General features: G+C 35.5%; 1 protein-coding gene across 2 annotated transcripts in view; it reads left to right on the top strand.

Moving 5' to 3' along the window:
- kif16ba (kinesin family member 16Ba) overlaps nt 1-18,644 on the top strand; it is a 171,928-nt gene that overhangs the window by 35,918 nt on the left and 117,366 nt on the right. For both annotated transcript variants that reach the window (XM_059986193.1, XM_059986194.1), the window contains exons 4-7: nt 2,074-2,190; nt 3,016-3,113; nt 5,048-5,157; nt 6,682-6,824. In XM_059986193.1, the coding sequence (XP_059842176.1) occupies nt 2,074-2,190; nt 3,016-3,113; nt 5,048-5,157; nt 6,682-6,824 (468 nt within the window). The remainder of the gene's footprint in view (nt 1-2,073; nt 2,191-3,015; nt 3,114-5,047; nt 5,158-6,681; nt 6,825-18,644) is intronic.

Here is an 18,644-nt window from a genome sequence, read left to right on the forward strand (position 1 = left end):
CTTGTTGCTGAAGTAGCTAACAATGAAGGGTTTGAAGACTTGCTGCCAGGTAACTCTGTCCACCAACACTTCACTGATCCTCTGCCCTCTTATCATTGTTCTTTGATTCTTTATTAGAGGTAACTGATCTGTAAATGATAGCAGTGGTAGAGTCTTGCAGCATGGCTCTAACCTCACCATGACCACGCCTATCAGTGGGTAACCTTCCTTGTTAATTCCATCTTGACTTATTATCTTCTATGCTTAGGCAATTCAAGTGCTCACTTAGGAACTTTTAAAATGCTATCAGTATAGAGAGAGTAGAGCAGTGGGCCGAGCATGCAAGCTTGAGGTGCGCCTGTGTTGTTTGTCAACAACGAGGAGATGTTAATACCAGTCCACATTGACTGTTGCCTCCTGATGAGGAATTCAACAATCCAGTTGCAAAGTAAGTTACCGAGAGCAAGGGTTTTGAGCTGAGGGCAGAATGGTGTTGAAAGCTGTAATCAATAAACAGCAACTTGGCATGGGTATTACTGTAATTCAAGTGGTCCAAGGCCAAGTGGAGAGCCTGTGAGATTGTGTCCATTTCGACCTGACAAATTGAATTCTAATTTTTGAAATATGTTAAATGATGGGTTTGTATATGTGTTTAGTAGACGTGAACTAAATTTGCCAGAGTTGGGACTTGCTTATTTATTTATTTATTACTGTAGATCGACCTATCCAGCAGTGAAAATGAGTTCATATGAAAGGTTCATGCCTTTGTTTTTAATGCAAGGAATTTTAAAGACATTATGTATCTTATATCTCATTTGTTTCAAATTATTCAATCCTTCTAAAAGTCTTTATGTACATGATTTGCCATCAAACCTATCAATAAATTTGCATATCTTTCAAATTTTATCTAACAATTGCTAATCTGATCAAGAATGTACAGGTGACATGCTGTTAGGAACTAGGTAGCTACTGTTGCCTTGCTACTTCAAAGTAGAACAGTAATTCTAACTGAAAGCAGATGTTATTAGATGTCCTAATTTATTTAATTTAGCATCAGCACATTGTGATTGAACCGGCTTTTAATACTTAAATGGTTGATATTTAAAGGGTAGGAAGCAAGTCCTATTTCCTTTTTTTAAGCCAAACAATATTGGTGCTAATACCTCAAGTTCAAGCATGGTCATGATTGGGTAAAGAAAGTTAGGATTGTTAAGAACTCGGAACTAAATAAATGATGTCATTGGGGTGGAAGCAATTACAAAGGACTGGAGCGTTAATATGCAAGAAATAAAAAGCACATTTGTAAGAGATTTAGTTTCAAACTAACAAAGTAAAAGGAGAAGGTATAAACTTTAATAATTGGTATCCTGGCAACTTGCATTTTCTGCATAACCATATCAATGCTAGATTTGTGTGCAGCTGCTCAAGAACAGTGACAAAATTCATGTATTCTGTTGTAAACTGAGTTGTGCTACAGTGTGGTTTAGATCCTAACTGTCTTTGAGAATATGCTGTGCACTACCATTCTGAATTCCTGCAGTTGTTTTGGTGAAGGTATCTCTGTTGTGGTCAAGGGTTGTAAATTTTGACTCTGACATTGGAAGAGAGTGATATATTTCCAGTTCAGATTGGTATGTGACATGGAGGTGCTGGTGTTTCTATGCACCTACTGCCCTATCATTGGTGGAGGTCACGGGTTTGGGGTGTGCTTTTGCTGTAGCTTGGATGAGGAAGTGAGACTGCAGTGCCTTTTGTTGATGCCATTCAGTACAGTGATGATGTTTCAATGATTGCTTAGGATAGGGATGGAGTATCTGTCAAGTGGGCTGTCCTGAAAATCTGGTCAAATTGCAAATGATACTGGAGATGCTACAGATTGTGAGTTAGAGAAACAGAAAATTCTAGAAATAATCAGCAAGTCACGTAGTGTCTTTGGAGAAATAAACAGAGCTAATGATCGTTGATGACCTCTCATCAGATCTCAAATGACCTGAAATGCTAACTCAGTATCTCTCTATAAATTCTGCCTTGTATCTCAGCAAGGCCTTATTTTATACAATTACTGTCTTTTGTAAAGTATACTTCTTTTTGCAGATATTTAAAGATCTTGGCACTGATGTCCTTAAAGCTGCCTTTCAAGGCTACAATGCGTGTATTTTTGCATATGGTCAGACTGGATCTGGTAAATCGTATACAATGATGGGAAACCCGGTAAGATGCTGTGTTAGATCAAAGGTGCAAGAGCTACTTTTATGTCAATTACGACGTTCTGGCACCTTATACTCTCACGCCATGCTCTGCTGGTGATGCCTGGTCTCGTTGAGCTCCTGAGCACTGGAGTTCCTTTCCCAAACCCCTTATTTCTCTATATTTCTACCTTCCTTTAATGTGTTCTTTAAAATCTCATTGGCAAGCTTTAGATCAAGCTAATTGCTCTTTATGTAGCTCTGTCAGATTTGTCTGATGACATTTCTTTAAAGCATTTACAGTATAAAATGTTAAACTGAATTGTAGTTGATTAGCTATTGTCTCATTTCCTTTGTGTCCTTTCTCTTATCTTTTTTGTTACCTTGGGCCTCCTTATTTTCATTGTTCTCTATTTTCGATTATTTAATTTCATACCATAGATTGTCTTGGTCCCTCCAGACAAACCTTTTAAAGATCTGTTTCTTGCCTCTAACCTATTGGTTTAATAACTCGCGTACAGTTCTCCTTGCCTAATCAGCAAGGATGTTGGTATGGTTTGGTTTAGGTGAAGCCTATTCCAATTTTAGTGCTCCCTTTGGCCTAGTATTTAGAAATGAGCACTATATTTCCTCCAGAATTGTCTCTCAGTTTGTAAATTGTGCATAGTTTCCTTATTCAACAAAACAAATCTTCAGATGGTTAATTTGATGAGCACTACTTTTAAGGTGGTGTTAATGAGAATTAGAATGCTTCATAATTTGAATATTGTGGAAGATGCAATTATGGCTGAATAGCTCACTTGCTTCGCTTTGCCATGTACATTTTTTTGAATGTACTATTCTATTTTAGGAAGATGTAGGCTTGATACCTCGAATTTGCCAAGGGCTATATGACAGAATTTCTCAGAAGTCTAATTGGGACGAAGCTTCATTTCGTACAGAAGTTAGGTAGGAAACTGGAATATTTTTGCTGAATTTTCTTAGACCTCTGACTTCGATGCAATTCTGTGCTTATGTGAAGAATCACAATGTATTCAATAATATTCTGAAGTGTTGTGATGAGAATTGGGTAGTTTATTGCAGCTTCCTCAATATTTTTATTAAAATGAACAGCTAAGATTGTAAATAAAAATATCAAAAAATGTTTCCCTGAAGTATGAATTCAGGTGGGTGCTTTATCCTGTATCACTGAAGCTCACAAATACTAAGTTTAGGTCTAAGATATGAGCTCATGAATGAAAACAAGTTTATAAATTTGGCGCAATATTCCAATCATTTATTGTAAACATTTTATATCACATTTGGTTATATTTTGCTGAATAGTAAGTACAAAATTTAACAACATTCGACCATTTTTATAGTTGGAAAAATACTTATTTTACATTAACATTGATTTTTATAAACACAATTTTGGATTTAAAATAGGACAAACTACCCTTTATTGTGTGTTGGGGTGCCAAAAGAAAATATGAAACTACGAAAGGTTATTTATGTGATTAATTCTATGAAACACTACCCTTCTATCCAAACTGCTCATAGCCCTAAGATCTTTAAAACCCACTTTTAAGTTTCCATAGTCAAAAATTCATTTCTTTCTCACTGACATTTCATCTACATCCCTCCCTAGAATATTTCTTTATAATCTATCTCATGCTGTCTTGTTCTGGAACCTCTGCTGGCTTTCTGATCTTCAAGATATTGCATTTAAATTTGTCTACATTATATATAAAATGTTTAAATTTCTTTCTTATTCTGCCATATTTCTGCAAGCTGCTACTACTTTTAACCTTTCCCAATAAGTGTTGTATTTCTCGGAATGAAGTTCTTTTTATTTCTCCTTCAAATTGCAGCACTGTTGACATGGTCATAGAAAAGTACAGCACAGAAACAGGAACTTTGGCCCATCTAGTCCATTCTGAACCATTTAAACTGCCTACTCCGATCAATCTGCACTAGACCATAGCCCTCCACACCCCTATCATCCATGCACCTTTCCAAACTTGTCTTAAACATTGAAATAGAGTTCACATGCATCACTTGCACTGGCAGCTTGTTCCACACTCACATGATCCTCTAGTAAAGAAGTTTCCCTTCATGTTCCCCTTAAACTTTTCACCTTTCATTCTTAACCCATGACCTGTAGTTGTAATCCTACCCAAACTCAGTGGGGGAAAAGCCTGCTGGCATTTACCCTATCTATAGCCCTCATAATTTTGTATACCTCTATCAAATCTCCCCTCAGTCTTCTACATTCCAAGGAGTAAATTCCTAACCTATTCAATCTTTCCTTATAACTCAAGTCCTCCAGTGCTGGCGATGTCTTTGTAAATTTTCTTTACTCTGTCAACATACTAGCGATGTTACATCATTCTAACTTTCTGCAGCTCTTTACACAGCATGTTGCTTAACATAGTTCTTTACAGTTTTCTTAAATAATTTCAGCTCTGTGACCTCCAAATCCAATGATTGTGGCTTTTATCTCTGGTGGTGGTTATCTTTGAGATCTGATCTTGACCAGGGTTTGCTTTTTCTTTCGATGCAAGAACACCCATGACACTACAGATTTTGTACTCCTACATGTTCTTAACCTATGATGGTCATTATAGTTTGAAAGGTATATCACTGACTATCAAGTGCTGTGGAATATCCAGAAGTTATAAAAAGCCAATTCTTTCTTTCTGAAAACCCATCTTCTAAATTTCGTGAGTTAGTAATTAATATTCACATTTACTTGCACCAATTGTATTTGCAGGCCCTGGGACTCTTGCAAAATTTATTTCGGATTCAAGATTCATCTGGTTTTGCTGCTGGGGGGTGGTGCATGATTAAAGCTGTAATGTACACAAATATTAAACCTGTCTTTCTTTTTTTTTGCAAAATAGCTACCTGGAGATTTATAATGAACGGGTAAGGGATCTGCTCAGGAGAAAGTCAACCAAAACATACAATTTAAGAGTGAGGGAGCATCCAAAGGAAGGGCCATATGTTGAGGGTAAGTACATACAGTATATATAATAGAATCTTCAAGCATAAGCTATATTTTTACTTGATTATGTCTATTTTGAGTGGAATGGAAGTGCAGTGAATTGCGTATTTTATAATACTATGTGATGAACTGCAAAGTACATTAAACAAATAAAATATAAATCTGCTAGATTAATTAGTACAAAAATTCAAGAAAGATTAAATCTATGAATGGCTTTTGTTTTCATAAGAATTGTGAAATGGGTTGGGAAAAAAATCTCTTTGTAGCCAGGACACTTGCAAATATCATCTTGCGCACAAAAAATACACAATTTAAACCTTCCAGTATTCCTCCAATATTTGTCTGTTCAGCTATGTGGAAAATTGGCCGGATGTGTCCTTCAAAAATCCAATCCAATCATTTACAGTCTCTGCATAATCATCATGATGTATAGTGCAGATGATAATGCTTGTTAGCAATAGTCTCACTAGTGGTCTGCTTGAACTGCATATAAAATATGGACCAATAGTTTGAATTCCTAAAAGCAAGTGTGTTCTGACATTAAGGCAGAATTTGACCAAATAGGTGTCTTTATAATACTGAAATCTGTGTGATTCAAGGGGAAAACTCAACAGTTATACCTGATATAAAGGAAAGTAACTGTGGCAAGAGATCAATTGCTTCAGCCCAGGTCATTGTTGCAGGAGTCAAGGCATCTCAAGACAGAGTCCTGCACTCCAACATCTTAAATTCCTGCGTTAATGATTTTTTTGCTAAGGACAGAAGTGAAGAAATTTGTATAAAAGGCTAGATTGGATGTGACCCAGTCTTATGCTTTGAGTTCATCTTGCAAGGGAGCTGTGCCCTGCAGTATCCACGGACAATTGTCTTTGCAGCCTACAATACCGCCATTTTTTGTGTCATCTGCAAACTTACTAAAATTATTTCTATTGGTGAAATCATCAGTGTTCATAATTTGAAACTAGAGCCATAGGCAAGTTCAGTTTTTTTAATATATTGACTTTGTATTTTACTGAATAAATTGTTTGAAAGGATGTTAAGAATAAATTCAATAGTAACTTTCTAAGTACTATTAGATGGAAAACAATTTGTAGGGCAATGGGTAAAGAGTGGAAGAATAGGGTGAATTAGAATCATACACAGAAACATAGAAATTTACTGCATATTACAGGGCCTTTGGCCCACAATATTGTGCCGACTAGAAAAGATCTAGAATTACTGTACCACGTAGCCCTCCAGTTTTCTGATCTCCATATACCTATCTAAGTCTCTTAAAAGGCCCTATTGTTTATATATTTTTTGATCGTTACCATATTTGTTAACATTAAGTGCTGCTGTATCTTCTGATTCTTGTATGCAGTTGATTTTGCATCAATTTTTCCCGTGCTTTCTTAACATAAGCAGTTATCCTGATTTTCAGAATTTTACCATAAAATGCGGGGGCAGAACAAGAGGGTCAGCTTTATTCTCCATCCATTTATAAAATAGAGGGAAGACATTGTTAGCTATCTGTATTATCTTTGCTTTCAGATCTGTCAAAGCATTTGGTGCAGAATTACAGTGATGTGGAAGAGCTAATGGAAGCTGGAAATATCAATCGAACGACTGCTGCGACAGGGATGAATGATGTCAGCAGTCGATCCCATGCCATCTTCACCATCAACTTCACTCAAGTGAGAGCTTTGAAAATAGCCTTAATGTTTCAGTTTTGTCAAGTTTTTTATGAGCTTGAAGGAATATATGTTGTTTGTAACTCTTGAAAGATCAAGGGTACATTAATGAATTTGAAATATGAAATCATTTTATTAGTGCTCTATTGCTGTTGCCCATGTGATAGGATTGCCTTGAGGGATACAGTGCTGTGCAAAAGTCTTGGGCACATGTAAAAAAGAATCTGTAGGAGGTCAGCAGGAGACGCTCATGGAGTGAGCATTGTTTCAGATTCGCTCCATAACCTTTACTTTTTTTAACTTACGATCACCCTTATTTAACTTAGTTTTACCTGCACCAAAAGATTCTTGCTACTTTCTTGGACTTTAAGAGTTTGTTGTGAATTTTGAAGAAATGAATACAGAAATGGCTCTTAGATCTAAAGGGCAAGAACCTGGGAAAGATCCTAATGGGAACGGGAAGAAGAAAAAGACCGATCCTAAGTGCACTGAATTGACTTATGAAATATTATTGGAGGTTTTAAATGAAAAATTTGAAGAACAACGACAAATTTTCAAACAAGATATAAAGGCTTTTCAAGATTATATGGATAAGACGGATTGAGTAGTTAACCAGCAGCAAGTTCTAATCGCAACTTTGCAAGAAGACGCTCAGAAGCGAGACTTGATAATTGAAAAACTGGAGCAGAAATTACTTGCGACGATTAAACAGGTGGAAACACTTAAAGCCAAGAGCGTCGACTTTGAGAATCAGTCCAGAAGACAGAACTTACGCATACTTGGTCTCCCGGAAGGTATTGAACAAGGGGACCCCTCGAAGTACTTTGCTCAACTTTTAAAGGATGCGTTCCCTTCTGTATTCCCAGACAGTCCTCCATTACTTGATCGAGCTCACAGAATTATGCGTCGATCACCAAGTGCTTCAGCTAAACCACTGGTTGTAATTGTCTGATTTCATTATATGCATGATAAAGAGCAACTTATTCATGTGGCTCGGCTTGTAGGGATGGTCAAATTTCAAGAATTCAATTTTCGATTAGTGGAAGATTTTAGTCCAGAAGTAATGAAGGCAAGGCTTTTTGAATCTCTGATGTCTGAATGTTATGAGAAAAATCTAAAATCTGCGCGCTTATACCCTGCGAAGCTCAGAATATTGCCTCCCAATGCATCTCGGCGTGTTTTCTACATCTGAAGCGAGAAGCATTTTGAATGAGAACTTCCCTACTGCTACGGATTCTCATCTCTAATAGATGAGTGATTTTGATTGTTGCAAGATGGTTTTTGTTTCCGAAACCAGATTTTGTTTCTGTCTATTGGTGTAGGTTTACTCTATATTTTATACTCTAGTTAAAGTTTTTTTTTGATGTACTAATCTTTTTATTTTACTTTCTTCAATCACTGTACTTTAGCTTTGGTCATTTTTATTAATCCTTCAAAGGTGAATTTTTTTTTACTAAGATGGTGGTTTCTTTAAAATGTTTTTGGCTTTTTTTTATTTCGTCATTTTTTTTCTCTCGTCTTCTTCCTATAATGCATTTCTTATCACAGTTTAAATTTTTTTTTGGTTTGTTTGGGTTTTAACCCGATTTATAAGTTATTAGTGATTATATTTTTTTTACTACCAATTATATTAAGAAGTTTGGTTTTAGTATAGTGATTATTATTTCTTTAGAGTTTGTGTGGATCGTTTTTATCCTTTATATACGGAGTTGCCTTCTACTGATATGGGGGTAGATTTAGTTTAATCTCTCCTTTTTCCCAGCCTTTTCCTGGCTGGGGAGGTCTTTTCTCCTCTTGGGTGGGGGGTGGGGGGTGTTTTTCTAAATCTTATGTTCTTTACATCAGTTTGTTTTTTAGTATCTTCATTTGGGCTGATATTAAACTACTAAAATGTCCACGATGTCGTCACTTCCGGGTCCGCCCCTTATTTTTGTTCCTCTTCTGGGTGCATGAGTTGATAATTAGGTTAACCCTTTATATACCACAGGGTTGATTTCAGAAATGTGGCTCAGACCATTAGTTTGGTCTCTTGGAATACTAATGCTTAAACCATCCGATTAAACAGAAAAAGATTTTCAAAGTATTCCAAAGACTTAATGCACATATTATTTTTGTACAAGAAACTCATGAGGAAAGAAGATAAGTATTGCTTTTTTAGGTTTTGGAGGGGTCAACAGTATCATTCGAATTTGAATGCTAAAGTAAAGGGAGTTTCAATTTTTATTGACTCCTCCATTGTATTTGTCCAGCACGATATCTTTTCAGATCCGAATGGTAGATTTTTGTTAATTACTGGCTTACTTTTTAACAAAAAGGTTGCTATGGTTAATGTTTATGCTCCAAATGTGGATTATCCCGATTTTTTTTTTTTTAAGTCCTTATTTACTTCTCTACTATATACTTCTCTACTTATATTCTAAATGAATATAAGTTAATAATGAGTGGTGAATTTAATTGTTGTTTAAATCCTTTGTTGGACAAATCTATATCTACTCAGACTTTACCTAGTAAGTTGGCCACTTATAATTAACTCTTTTTTGACTGATAATGGAATTTTTGATATTTGGAGATTTTGGCATTCTAAGGACAAAGAGTTTTCATTTTTCTGACATGTTTATCATTGCTACTCAAGAATTGATTTTTTTTATTGACTCTTGTTTTATTCCATCGGTAATTGGTTGTAATTATGATATTATAGCCATCTCTGACCATACTCCATTAAAACTTTCTATTAAATTTACGGATACAGCTTCTAGTGCTAGACGATGGCGATTTGATTCTACCTTTCTGCAAGATCTGGATTTTATTAAATTTATGAAGGAACAGATCGATTTCTTCTTTTCAACTAATTCCACGGATGATATTTCTTGCGGAACACTTCGCAACACTTTTAAAGCATATATACGTGGACAGATTATCTCCTACTCCGTTGGTCTGAGAAAACGCATTAAGAAGGAAACTCTTTTATTGGTTGATTAAAATTAAAGAGATTGACAAGAAATATTCGACTACTCCTAGTAAGGAGCTTTACAAACAAAGGGTTGAACTTCAAATGGAACATAGTTTATTACTTACATCTTCAATTGAAAATCAGTTAATGAAAACCAGATCTGATTTTTATTATACATAGTGATAAATGGGGGTAAACTGTTAGCTAGTCAATTGAAGAATGCTTTGGTTAAACGTCAAATTACTAAGATTAGTCAGCAGAATGAGGATCTGACAGTTAACCATGATGAGATAAACAAATCATTTCAAGATTTTTATAACTCCCTGTATCATTCTGAATTCCCTCATATTTATAATACCATGTGTGGTGATCTTGGGAAATTGAATTTTCAAAATTATTATCAGATGATCTTTCAATATTAGAAACTCCTTTATGGATGCAGAAATTAAAAGGGTTATTTCCTCTATGAATTCTGGGAAAGCACCAGGTCCAGATGGGTATACAGTAGAATTTTTAAAATGTTTTCCCGCTACTCTTTCTCCTTGGTTATGCAGGGTTTTTGAAGAAGCAGTTAGATTGGGTAATTTGCCGTAATCTTTTTATAGAGCTTCCATTTCTTTAGTATTGAAGAAACATAAAGACCCTACTGACTGTGCATCCTATAGACCAATATCTTTATTGAATGTAGATTCCGAGATCTTTTCCAAGTTACTGGCATCCAGGCTGGAGAAGGTATTACCCCAAATTATTTCGGAAGATCAAACTGGTTTTATTAAAAATCGCTATTCTTTTTTCAATGTTAGGAGATTATTGAATATTGTTTATACTCCTTCACATAGCACTTCAGAATATGTCATTTCACTAGATGCGGAGAAAGCATTTGATAGTTATTTACTGTGCTTGAGAAGTTTAATTTTAGTCCGACATTCATTTCCTGGATTAAACTGATATATCATACTCCAGTAGCCTCGGCACTTACTAACAATCAAAGATCTCCCTTTTCTCATTTATTTCGAGGTACTAGACAAGGCTGTCCTCTTCGTCCATTATTATTTGATATTGCTTTAGAACCCTTGGCAATTGCTATCAGAGAATCACAGAACATTTTTGGCATTAATCGTGGGATGGATATATATAAGCTAGCACTATATGCAGATGATTTATTATTATTTATTTCTGATCCTGAGAAATCCATTCTTGCAGTTATGTCATTGTTGGCTCAATTTAGTAATTTTTCCGGGTATAAATTAAATCTTAATAAGAGTGAATTGTTTCCTTTAAATAGACAGGTTCCAATTTATGGAAATTTACCTTTTAAATTAGTTAATGACTCTCTTATTTACTTAGGGATTAAAATCACCAAAAACTATAAGGACTTATTTAAGCTTAATTTTTTACCCCAATCGATCAGATTAAATGTTGGTTTACTAAATGGTCATCAGTATCTTTATCTCTGATAGGTCGGATTAATGCTATTAAGATGGTTATTTTACCCAAGTTTTTATATATATTTCAAGCAGTACCAATTTTTATTCCAAAATCTTTTTTTGCTAATGTTGATTCGAAAAATTCCTCATTTATATGGCAGAATAAAATTCCTAGATTAGGTAAAAAATACTTACAGAAGGCAAGGAATGAAGGTGGATTGGCATTGCCTAATTTTAGATTTTATTGGCAGTTAATATCCGATATTTGATATGTTGGTTAAAGATTGGGATTTATCTTTTAGCCCTCATTGGATGAACCTGGAAATTAAATCTGTACAAGGATTTTTATTGGGTTCTATTTTAGGGTCTTCTCTTCCCTTTGCTCTTTCTAAATTGCCGAAACGAATTGACAATCTGATAGTTAAACATACTTTACGTATATGGTTTCAATTTCGGAAATGTTTTGGATTGACTCAGTTTGTTTTAAATATTCCTATTGTATCCAATTGCTTTTTTTATCCTTCTATTATAGACCAAGCTTATTCAGCTTGGAAGACTAAAGGATTACTAGTATTTTCCAGTTTATTTTTGGATAATTGTTTTATGTCTTTTGAACAATTATCTAATAAATATAATTTGCCTAGGTTTCATTTTTTTAGATATTTACAGATTAGGAATTTCTTAAATACTGTACTTCCTACTTTTCCAAATTTTGTGTCTTCAGGTATTTTGGAGAATTTGTTTGAACTAAATCCTTCTCAGAAAGAGCTAATATCAAAACTTTACAATATAATTATGAAGATACGTTCAGAGCCCTCCTATAAGATTAAAAATGATTGGGAAAGAGAACTTAACCTTACTATCCCTAATGAGAATTGGGATAAAATTCTTCAATTAGTTAATACATCATCTATATGTGCTAAACATTCATTAATACAGTTTAAGGCTGTGCATAGGGCTCATATGTCCAAGGATAAATTGGCTCATTTTTATTCCTATATAAATCCTATTTGTGACAGATGTCATTCTGAGATAGCGTCTTTAACTCATATGTTCTGGTTGTGTCCGCTTTTGAAAAAATATTGGAAAGACATTTTTGATATTATTTCTACGGTATTGAACATTGATTTACAACCTCATCCTATTACTGCAATTTTTGGTTTACCAATGATGGACTCACTCCATTTATCCTCTTCTGCTTGTCGAATGATTACATTTCTTACATTAATGGCTAGAAGATCTATTTTGTTGAATTGGAAAGAAATTAATCCTCCTACTGTATTTCATTGGTTTTCTCAAACTATGTTATGTCTAAATTTAGAAAAAAATTAGAAGTGTTGTATTTGATACTTCTATTAAATTTGAAAAGAGATGGAGACCATTTATTCAATATTTTAACATGATGTAATATGTCACTGTTCCAAGCCTATTTGTTTTTCCAGTTTCGATTTTATATATGTTGAGAGGACCGGAGTTGACGACACTGATGATTTTGTATTTTTGTGAGATATTATAAACAGTCCTTTTTTTTGCATTTTTTTCTTTTTCTCTTTTTTCTTTTTTCGTTTTTTTCCTTATTATTAGATTAGGTTTTTTTTTGAATAATTTTTTTTTCTTTTTTCTGTTTTTTTGATATATATTATGACATACCTAGGTTTGCCTTGTTTATTTGTTATTTGTATCGTCCATGATTTGGGAATACTCATTTATACCGTAACTATTGCTTATGTATTCTTTCATGTTTAGTTGTAATGTGTATGTTTGTAATCCCATTATCTATGTATCAATTTTATATTAATATTTATATTAGTAATAATAAAAAGATTGAAAAAGAAAGAAAGAATCTGTAAAGCAAAGATGCTTTCAAAAATAATGAAATGAAGTTTCTAAATATCAAAAACATGCTATAAAGAAGAGTAAAAGGTTTTAAAAAAAACTAAATCAAATCAATATTTGGTGTGACCACCTTTTGCCTTTTAAAACAACATCAATTCTCTCAGTTACACTGTTTTATCAGAACATCAGCTGGTAGGTTGTTCCAAGCATCTTGGAGATCTTGCCACAGTTCTTCTGTAGACTTTTTAGCTACCTTGCTTGCTTCTGTCTCTCCAGGTAATCCCAAACGGCATCAATGCTGTTGAGATCAGGGCTCTTTGGAGGCCAAACCATCTGTTGCAGAACTCCTTGTTCGTCTTTTAACTGACCATAGTTCTTTGTGATCTTGGTCATGTGTTTGGGGTCATTGTCCTGATACCGATGGAAGTTGGGACCGATCAGCCAGTATTGTGGGACGGATGAGAATCTGCTTGTTCTTCTCAGCATTGAGGATTCCATTAATTCTGACCAGATCACCAACTCCAATTGCAGAAATATAACCCCAAATCTGCAGGGAACTTCTGCTGTGATTTACTGTTGCTGCAGACACCCATCCATGTAGCACTCTCCTGCCTTTCTATATATAAACTGCCTCTTGTTTGAGCCAAAAATTTCAAATGTTGACTCGTCCAAGTCAGCACTTGCTGCTATTGTTCAGCACCCTAGTCCTTGTGTTTTTGTGTGTAGGTGAGTCTCTTGACTTTGCTTCCACTTCAGAGGAATTGCTTTATGGCAGCAACGCTTCCATGAAGACCATTTCTGACAAGACGTCTCCAGACTGTAGAAATATAGAACTTGGGTTCCAGTAGTTTTTTGTGAGTTCAGAGCTGATAGCAGTGCTGGACTTTTTCTGATTTAGAAGCAATGTCAGTTTGATGTGTCCCTTATCTGTTGCATTTGATTTTTGTGGCTAACCACTATATTTGTGGTCCTCAATCCTTCCTGTTTCTTTGTGTTTCTTAAGAAGAGCTTGGACAGCACATCTTCAAACTTCTGTCTGCTGCAAAATTTGTACTTGGAAAAGACCCTGCTGATGCAGGATGACCAACCTGTGTCTTGTTGCTGTGCTCACTCTCGTCATGGTGTATGAATTGATGACTTGAAGGTTGAACTGTCACTTCTGCCATGCCCTCACCTTTTAATTTAAGTTGTCCTTCGCTCAGTTTGATTCCTTCTACACCCGTTTGGGTTTCAGTTAATCAGTTTAGTTCATTCAACTCATTATGAACTTGATCTGTTTTGTTATCTTTGCTTAATCATGCACTGAGCTATATACCTACAAAGTAAGCAAGTTTTTGTTTGAAAAGTGGCTATTAATATGTTACTTTCTATAACAAAATACAAAAAATTTTTGTAATTTTTGGAAAATGTATGTTTGGAAATCTAAAATTTGCTCTTTTCTACTGACACAGTAATGCAGAAAACTAATCAAAATCAAAATTTATATTAAAATCTAGGGTGCCTAGGACTTTGGCACAGAACTGTACTTCTACATTTTAATGAAGGACAACTTCCACATGTAGTTGCAATTGCCGTTGTTAAGCCTTGTTCCTTTCTTTAAAGCTTTACTAGTTAGAGTATCCTCTGATACTATAAAATGTATTGCTTGAATTCTATGTCTTCCAACGTCATTCAAAACTGCATTGGGCTAAAAATTTGCTAAAGTGCCATCAACATAATGTGTTCCTTTTCTCTATGTGAGAATAAGCATTATATAGCCAAAATGCTGTTTTAACTGGTTTGCTGTGCAGCATTGACCTCATCTACCGCAATTCTGCCATTGTTTGCATGAGATAAAGACATCATATTTGTGAGTTACCATAAGACATTATCTTATGTGAGGAAGTACTGTATTAATGTGCATGCTATTAACATCCAGTCATAAAGCTGCTACTTTCTGTTCCTATAAATAAAACATACAATATGAAGTTCCTAGTAAAGCAGAATATAGAATTGTTTATATCTTAAAAGTCCCTTCACCATAGATGTGTGATGTTTAACTATGATGTTTTCATTTTCCTTCTGAAGTGAAACTAAGTTAATTTTTCATGGATTTATGTTTTGCCTCAGTTTTTAATAATTTTCAAACAAAATACAGTTTCTTATACTGAGCCAAAGCTGTGATCTTTGAATGTTACATTCTGTATAACAACACTGATTAGTAACCAATTTGTTCCTTTGCAACTGGAGATCATGTAGAATGGGTGTGTTGCTCTCCTGACTTTCTCAAGTAGCAGACTAATGAATACATCTTAAAGCAGGGGTTCCCAACATTTTTTATGTCATGGACCCCTACCATTCACCAAGGGGGCTGTGGACTTCAATTTGGGAACCTCTGTCCTAAAGAATAATTGTATTTATGTGCAGATACTTCAGGACAAAATGTTGTGGACTTAGCTGGACACATGAGAAATAGTTTTTGAATGGAAAAATACTTTTAAACAGTTGGAAAAGATTTGATCAAGATCACAACTTCTGGATACAGAGGTGGCATTAAACTCAAGTGACATAAAACTTCTTATCTGTACACTAAATTTTGAACTCTAACCAGAAGTCAAACTTTGGTCATTATCCTCTGAACATATAAGCCAAAAGCCTCTGAAGTTCAAAGGTCAAAGTAAATTTATTATCAGTGTGTCTGGTGTGTGTACATATATATGGCTTGTTCACAATCATTGTTAGAAAAAGCCAGGTGATGCAAATTTCAAAGCTTTATAAATACCTTGACAATTCAAACCTTGTCCCAACAATCAGCAGTTATGGGCTCCTTTAAGCAGCTGCCTAGCACTCTGAAAATTAAAATAAATGATGCCCACAAAGCAGGAGAAGGCTATAAGAACAACACACACACAATGCTAGTGGAACACAGCAGGCCAGGCAGCATCTATAAGGAAAAGCACAGTCGACGTTTCGGGCCGAGACCCTTCATCAGGACTAACTGAAAGGAAAGATAGTAAGAGATTTGAAAGTAGTGGGAGGATGTGGAAGTGCAAAATGATAGGAAAAGACCAGAGCAGGTGGGATGAAGCTAAGAGCTGGAAAGGTGATTGGTGAAAGTGATACAGAGCTGGAGAAGGGAAAGGATCATGGGACGGGAGGCCTTGGGAGAAAGAAAAGGGGAGGGAGGAAGCACCAGAGGGAGATGGAGAACAGGCAAACAACTAAATATGTAAGGGATGGGGCATTAATGCCCCTCCTCCCCTTCTTACCCCATCCCTGACACATTTAGTCTCTTTTTTATTAGTCTAGTTTTTTGTACTGTCATGTAACACCATGGTCCTGAAAAACGTTGTCTCATTTTTACTAAGTACTGTACCAGCAGTTATGGTCGAAATGACAATAAAAGTTGACTTGACTTGAAAAGAGCAATGCATGCAAGACGGCCCAAGAATCTCACAGAATTAGAAGCATTTTGCAAGGAAGAATGAGCAACTCTTAGCTGGCTACAGAAAGCATTTAAAAGCTGTGATTCTTGCTATAGGGGGTGTTACTAAGTACTGATTATGCAGGGTACTCAAACTTTTGCTTTTTGGGCCCTTTTCCTTTATTGTTATTTTGAAACTGTAAAAGATGGAAATAAAAAAAAGTAACCTTAAAATATTGAAAAAATGTGTCATCTTTAACTGATTCCAGTCATCCGGTACAATGCCAGAATCTATCAATTCTTGAAAGATCATTGTTAATGCCTCTGCAATCTCTGCAGCTACTTCCTTCAGAACCTGAGGGTGTATTCCATCAGATCCAGGAGATTTATCTACCCTCAGACCATTAAGCTTCCTGAGCAGTTTCTTAGTCACAATTTTCACTGCATATACTTCACTTTCCTGATCTTTTTGTATGTCTGGTATTCTGCAGATGTCTTCCACTGTAAAGACTGATGCAAAATATGCATTCAGCTCTTCTGCCTTCTCTACGCCTCTCATTGCAATAACTCCTGCATCATTTTCTATTGGTCCTATATCTTCCTTCAACTCTTTTTTACCCTTTATATGCTTAAAAAAGCTTTTAGTATCTTCTTTGATAATAGTCGCCAAATTCCTTTCTTTTCCTTCCTAATAACATTCTTAGTTTCCTTCTGCAAGTTTTTAATAGGTTCCCAATCCTCTATCTTCCCACTAGCTTTGGCGTCCTTGTATGCCCTCTTTTGTTTTAAACTTTGTCTCTGACTTCGCTTGTCAGCCACAGTAGTGTCCTACTTCAATTTGAAAATTTCTCCTTATTTGGAATATATCAGTCTTTCACTTCCCTCATTTTTTCACAGAAACTTCAGCCATTGCTTCTCTGTCCTTCCTGCTAGTGTCCCTTTCCAGTCAACTTCGCCAGTTCCCCTCTCGTGCCATTGTAATTTCCTTTTATTCCATTGAAATACTGACGCATTGGTATTTAGTTTCTCCTACTCAAATGTCAAAATAAACTCAATCATATGGTGATTACTGTTCCCTAAGGGTTCCTTAACCTTAAGCTCTCTTATCACATCCAGATCATTGCACAACACTCACTCCAGCACAACCAATCCCTGAGAGGGCTCAACAACAAACTGTTCTAAAAAGCCATCCCCTAGACATTCTACAAATTCTTTCTCTTGAGGTCCAGTATTGACCTGGTTTTCCCAATCTACTCTCATGTTAAAATCCCCAACGATTATCATGACATTGCCCTTCTGACATGACTTTTCTATCTCCTGCTGTAATTTGTAAACCACATCCTGGCTGCTGTTTTGAGGCCTGTATACAACTGCCATTAGGGTACTTTTACTCTTGCCATTTCTTAACTCAACCCGTAGAGACTCTACACCTTAAAATCATACGTCATCCCTTTCTAATGATTTAATATTATTTCTTATAAATAGAGCCACACCACCTCCATTGCCTACTAATCTATCTTTCCAATACACCATATATCCTTGGATGTTCAGCTCCCAATGGCAGCCATCCTCTAGCCAATTTTCAGAGATGGCCACAACATTGTACTTGCCAATCTTTAGCTGAATTTCAAGATTGTCCACTTTATTTCTTATGCTGCATGCATTCCAATATAACACTTTCAGTCCAGTATTTCTTGCTTTCTGTTGCAGATCATGCTACTGGCTGTGATTATGCCTTATCTCCTGCCTGTCCTTCCTATAATCTCTGTTGCATACTATCCTTGATTTATTTCTGTTTTCCCCTTCCTCGGTCCTATCACTCTGGTTCCCATCCCCCTGCCAAATTAGTTCAAACCCTCCCTAAGAGCTCTGGTAAATTTGCCTACTCGGATATTGGGTTCAAGTGTAACCAGTCCTTTTTGTACAGGTCGTGCCTCACCCAGAAGAGGCTCTACTTTAACCCGGTACCTGGTACTTGACATCATTTTATCTAATATGTAATTTAAGTGATGCATTAGTACCTCAAACAATCCTCTGTGATGTGATTAATTTACAGATTAGTTAGTATGGCTTGGACTTTTGGAGATTCAGCTATTGCTCAGTCCTGATAAGGAAAGATAGTTTTAATTTTTAATAAGCCTTCACATTCTTCATGGGATAGCATTTAACATTTAATTTAGTACAGGAGCATTTTTAGTTTGAATTGT

Source organism: Hypanus sabinus, chromosome 12 (assembly GCF_030144855.1).
Source record: "Hypanus sabinus isolate sHypSab1 chromosome 12, sHypSab1.hap1, whole genome shotgun sequence".
Taxonomy (NCBI): Eukaryota; Metazoa; Chordata; class Chondrichthyes; order Myliobatiformes; family Dasyatidae; genus Hypanus; species Hypanus sabinus.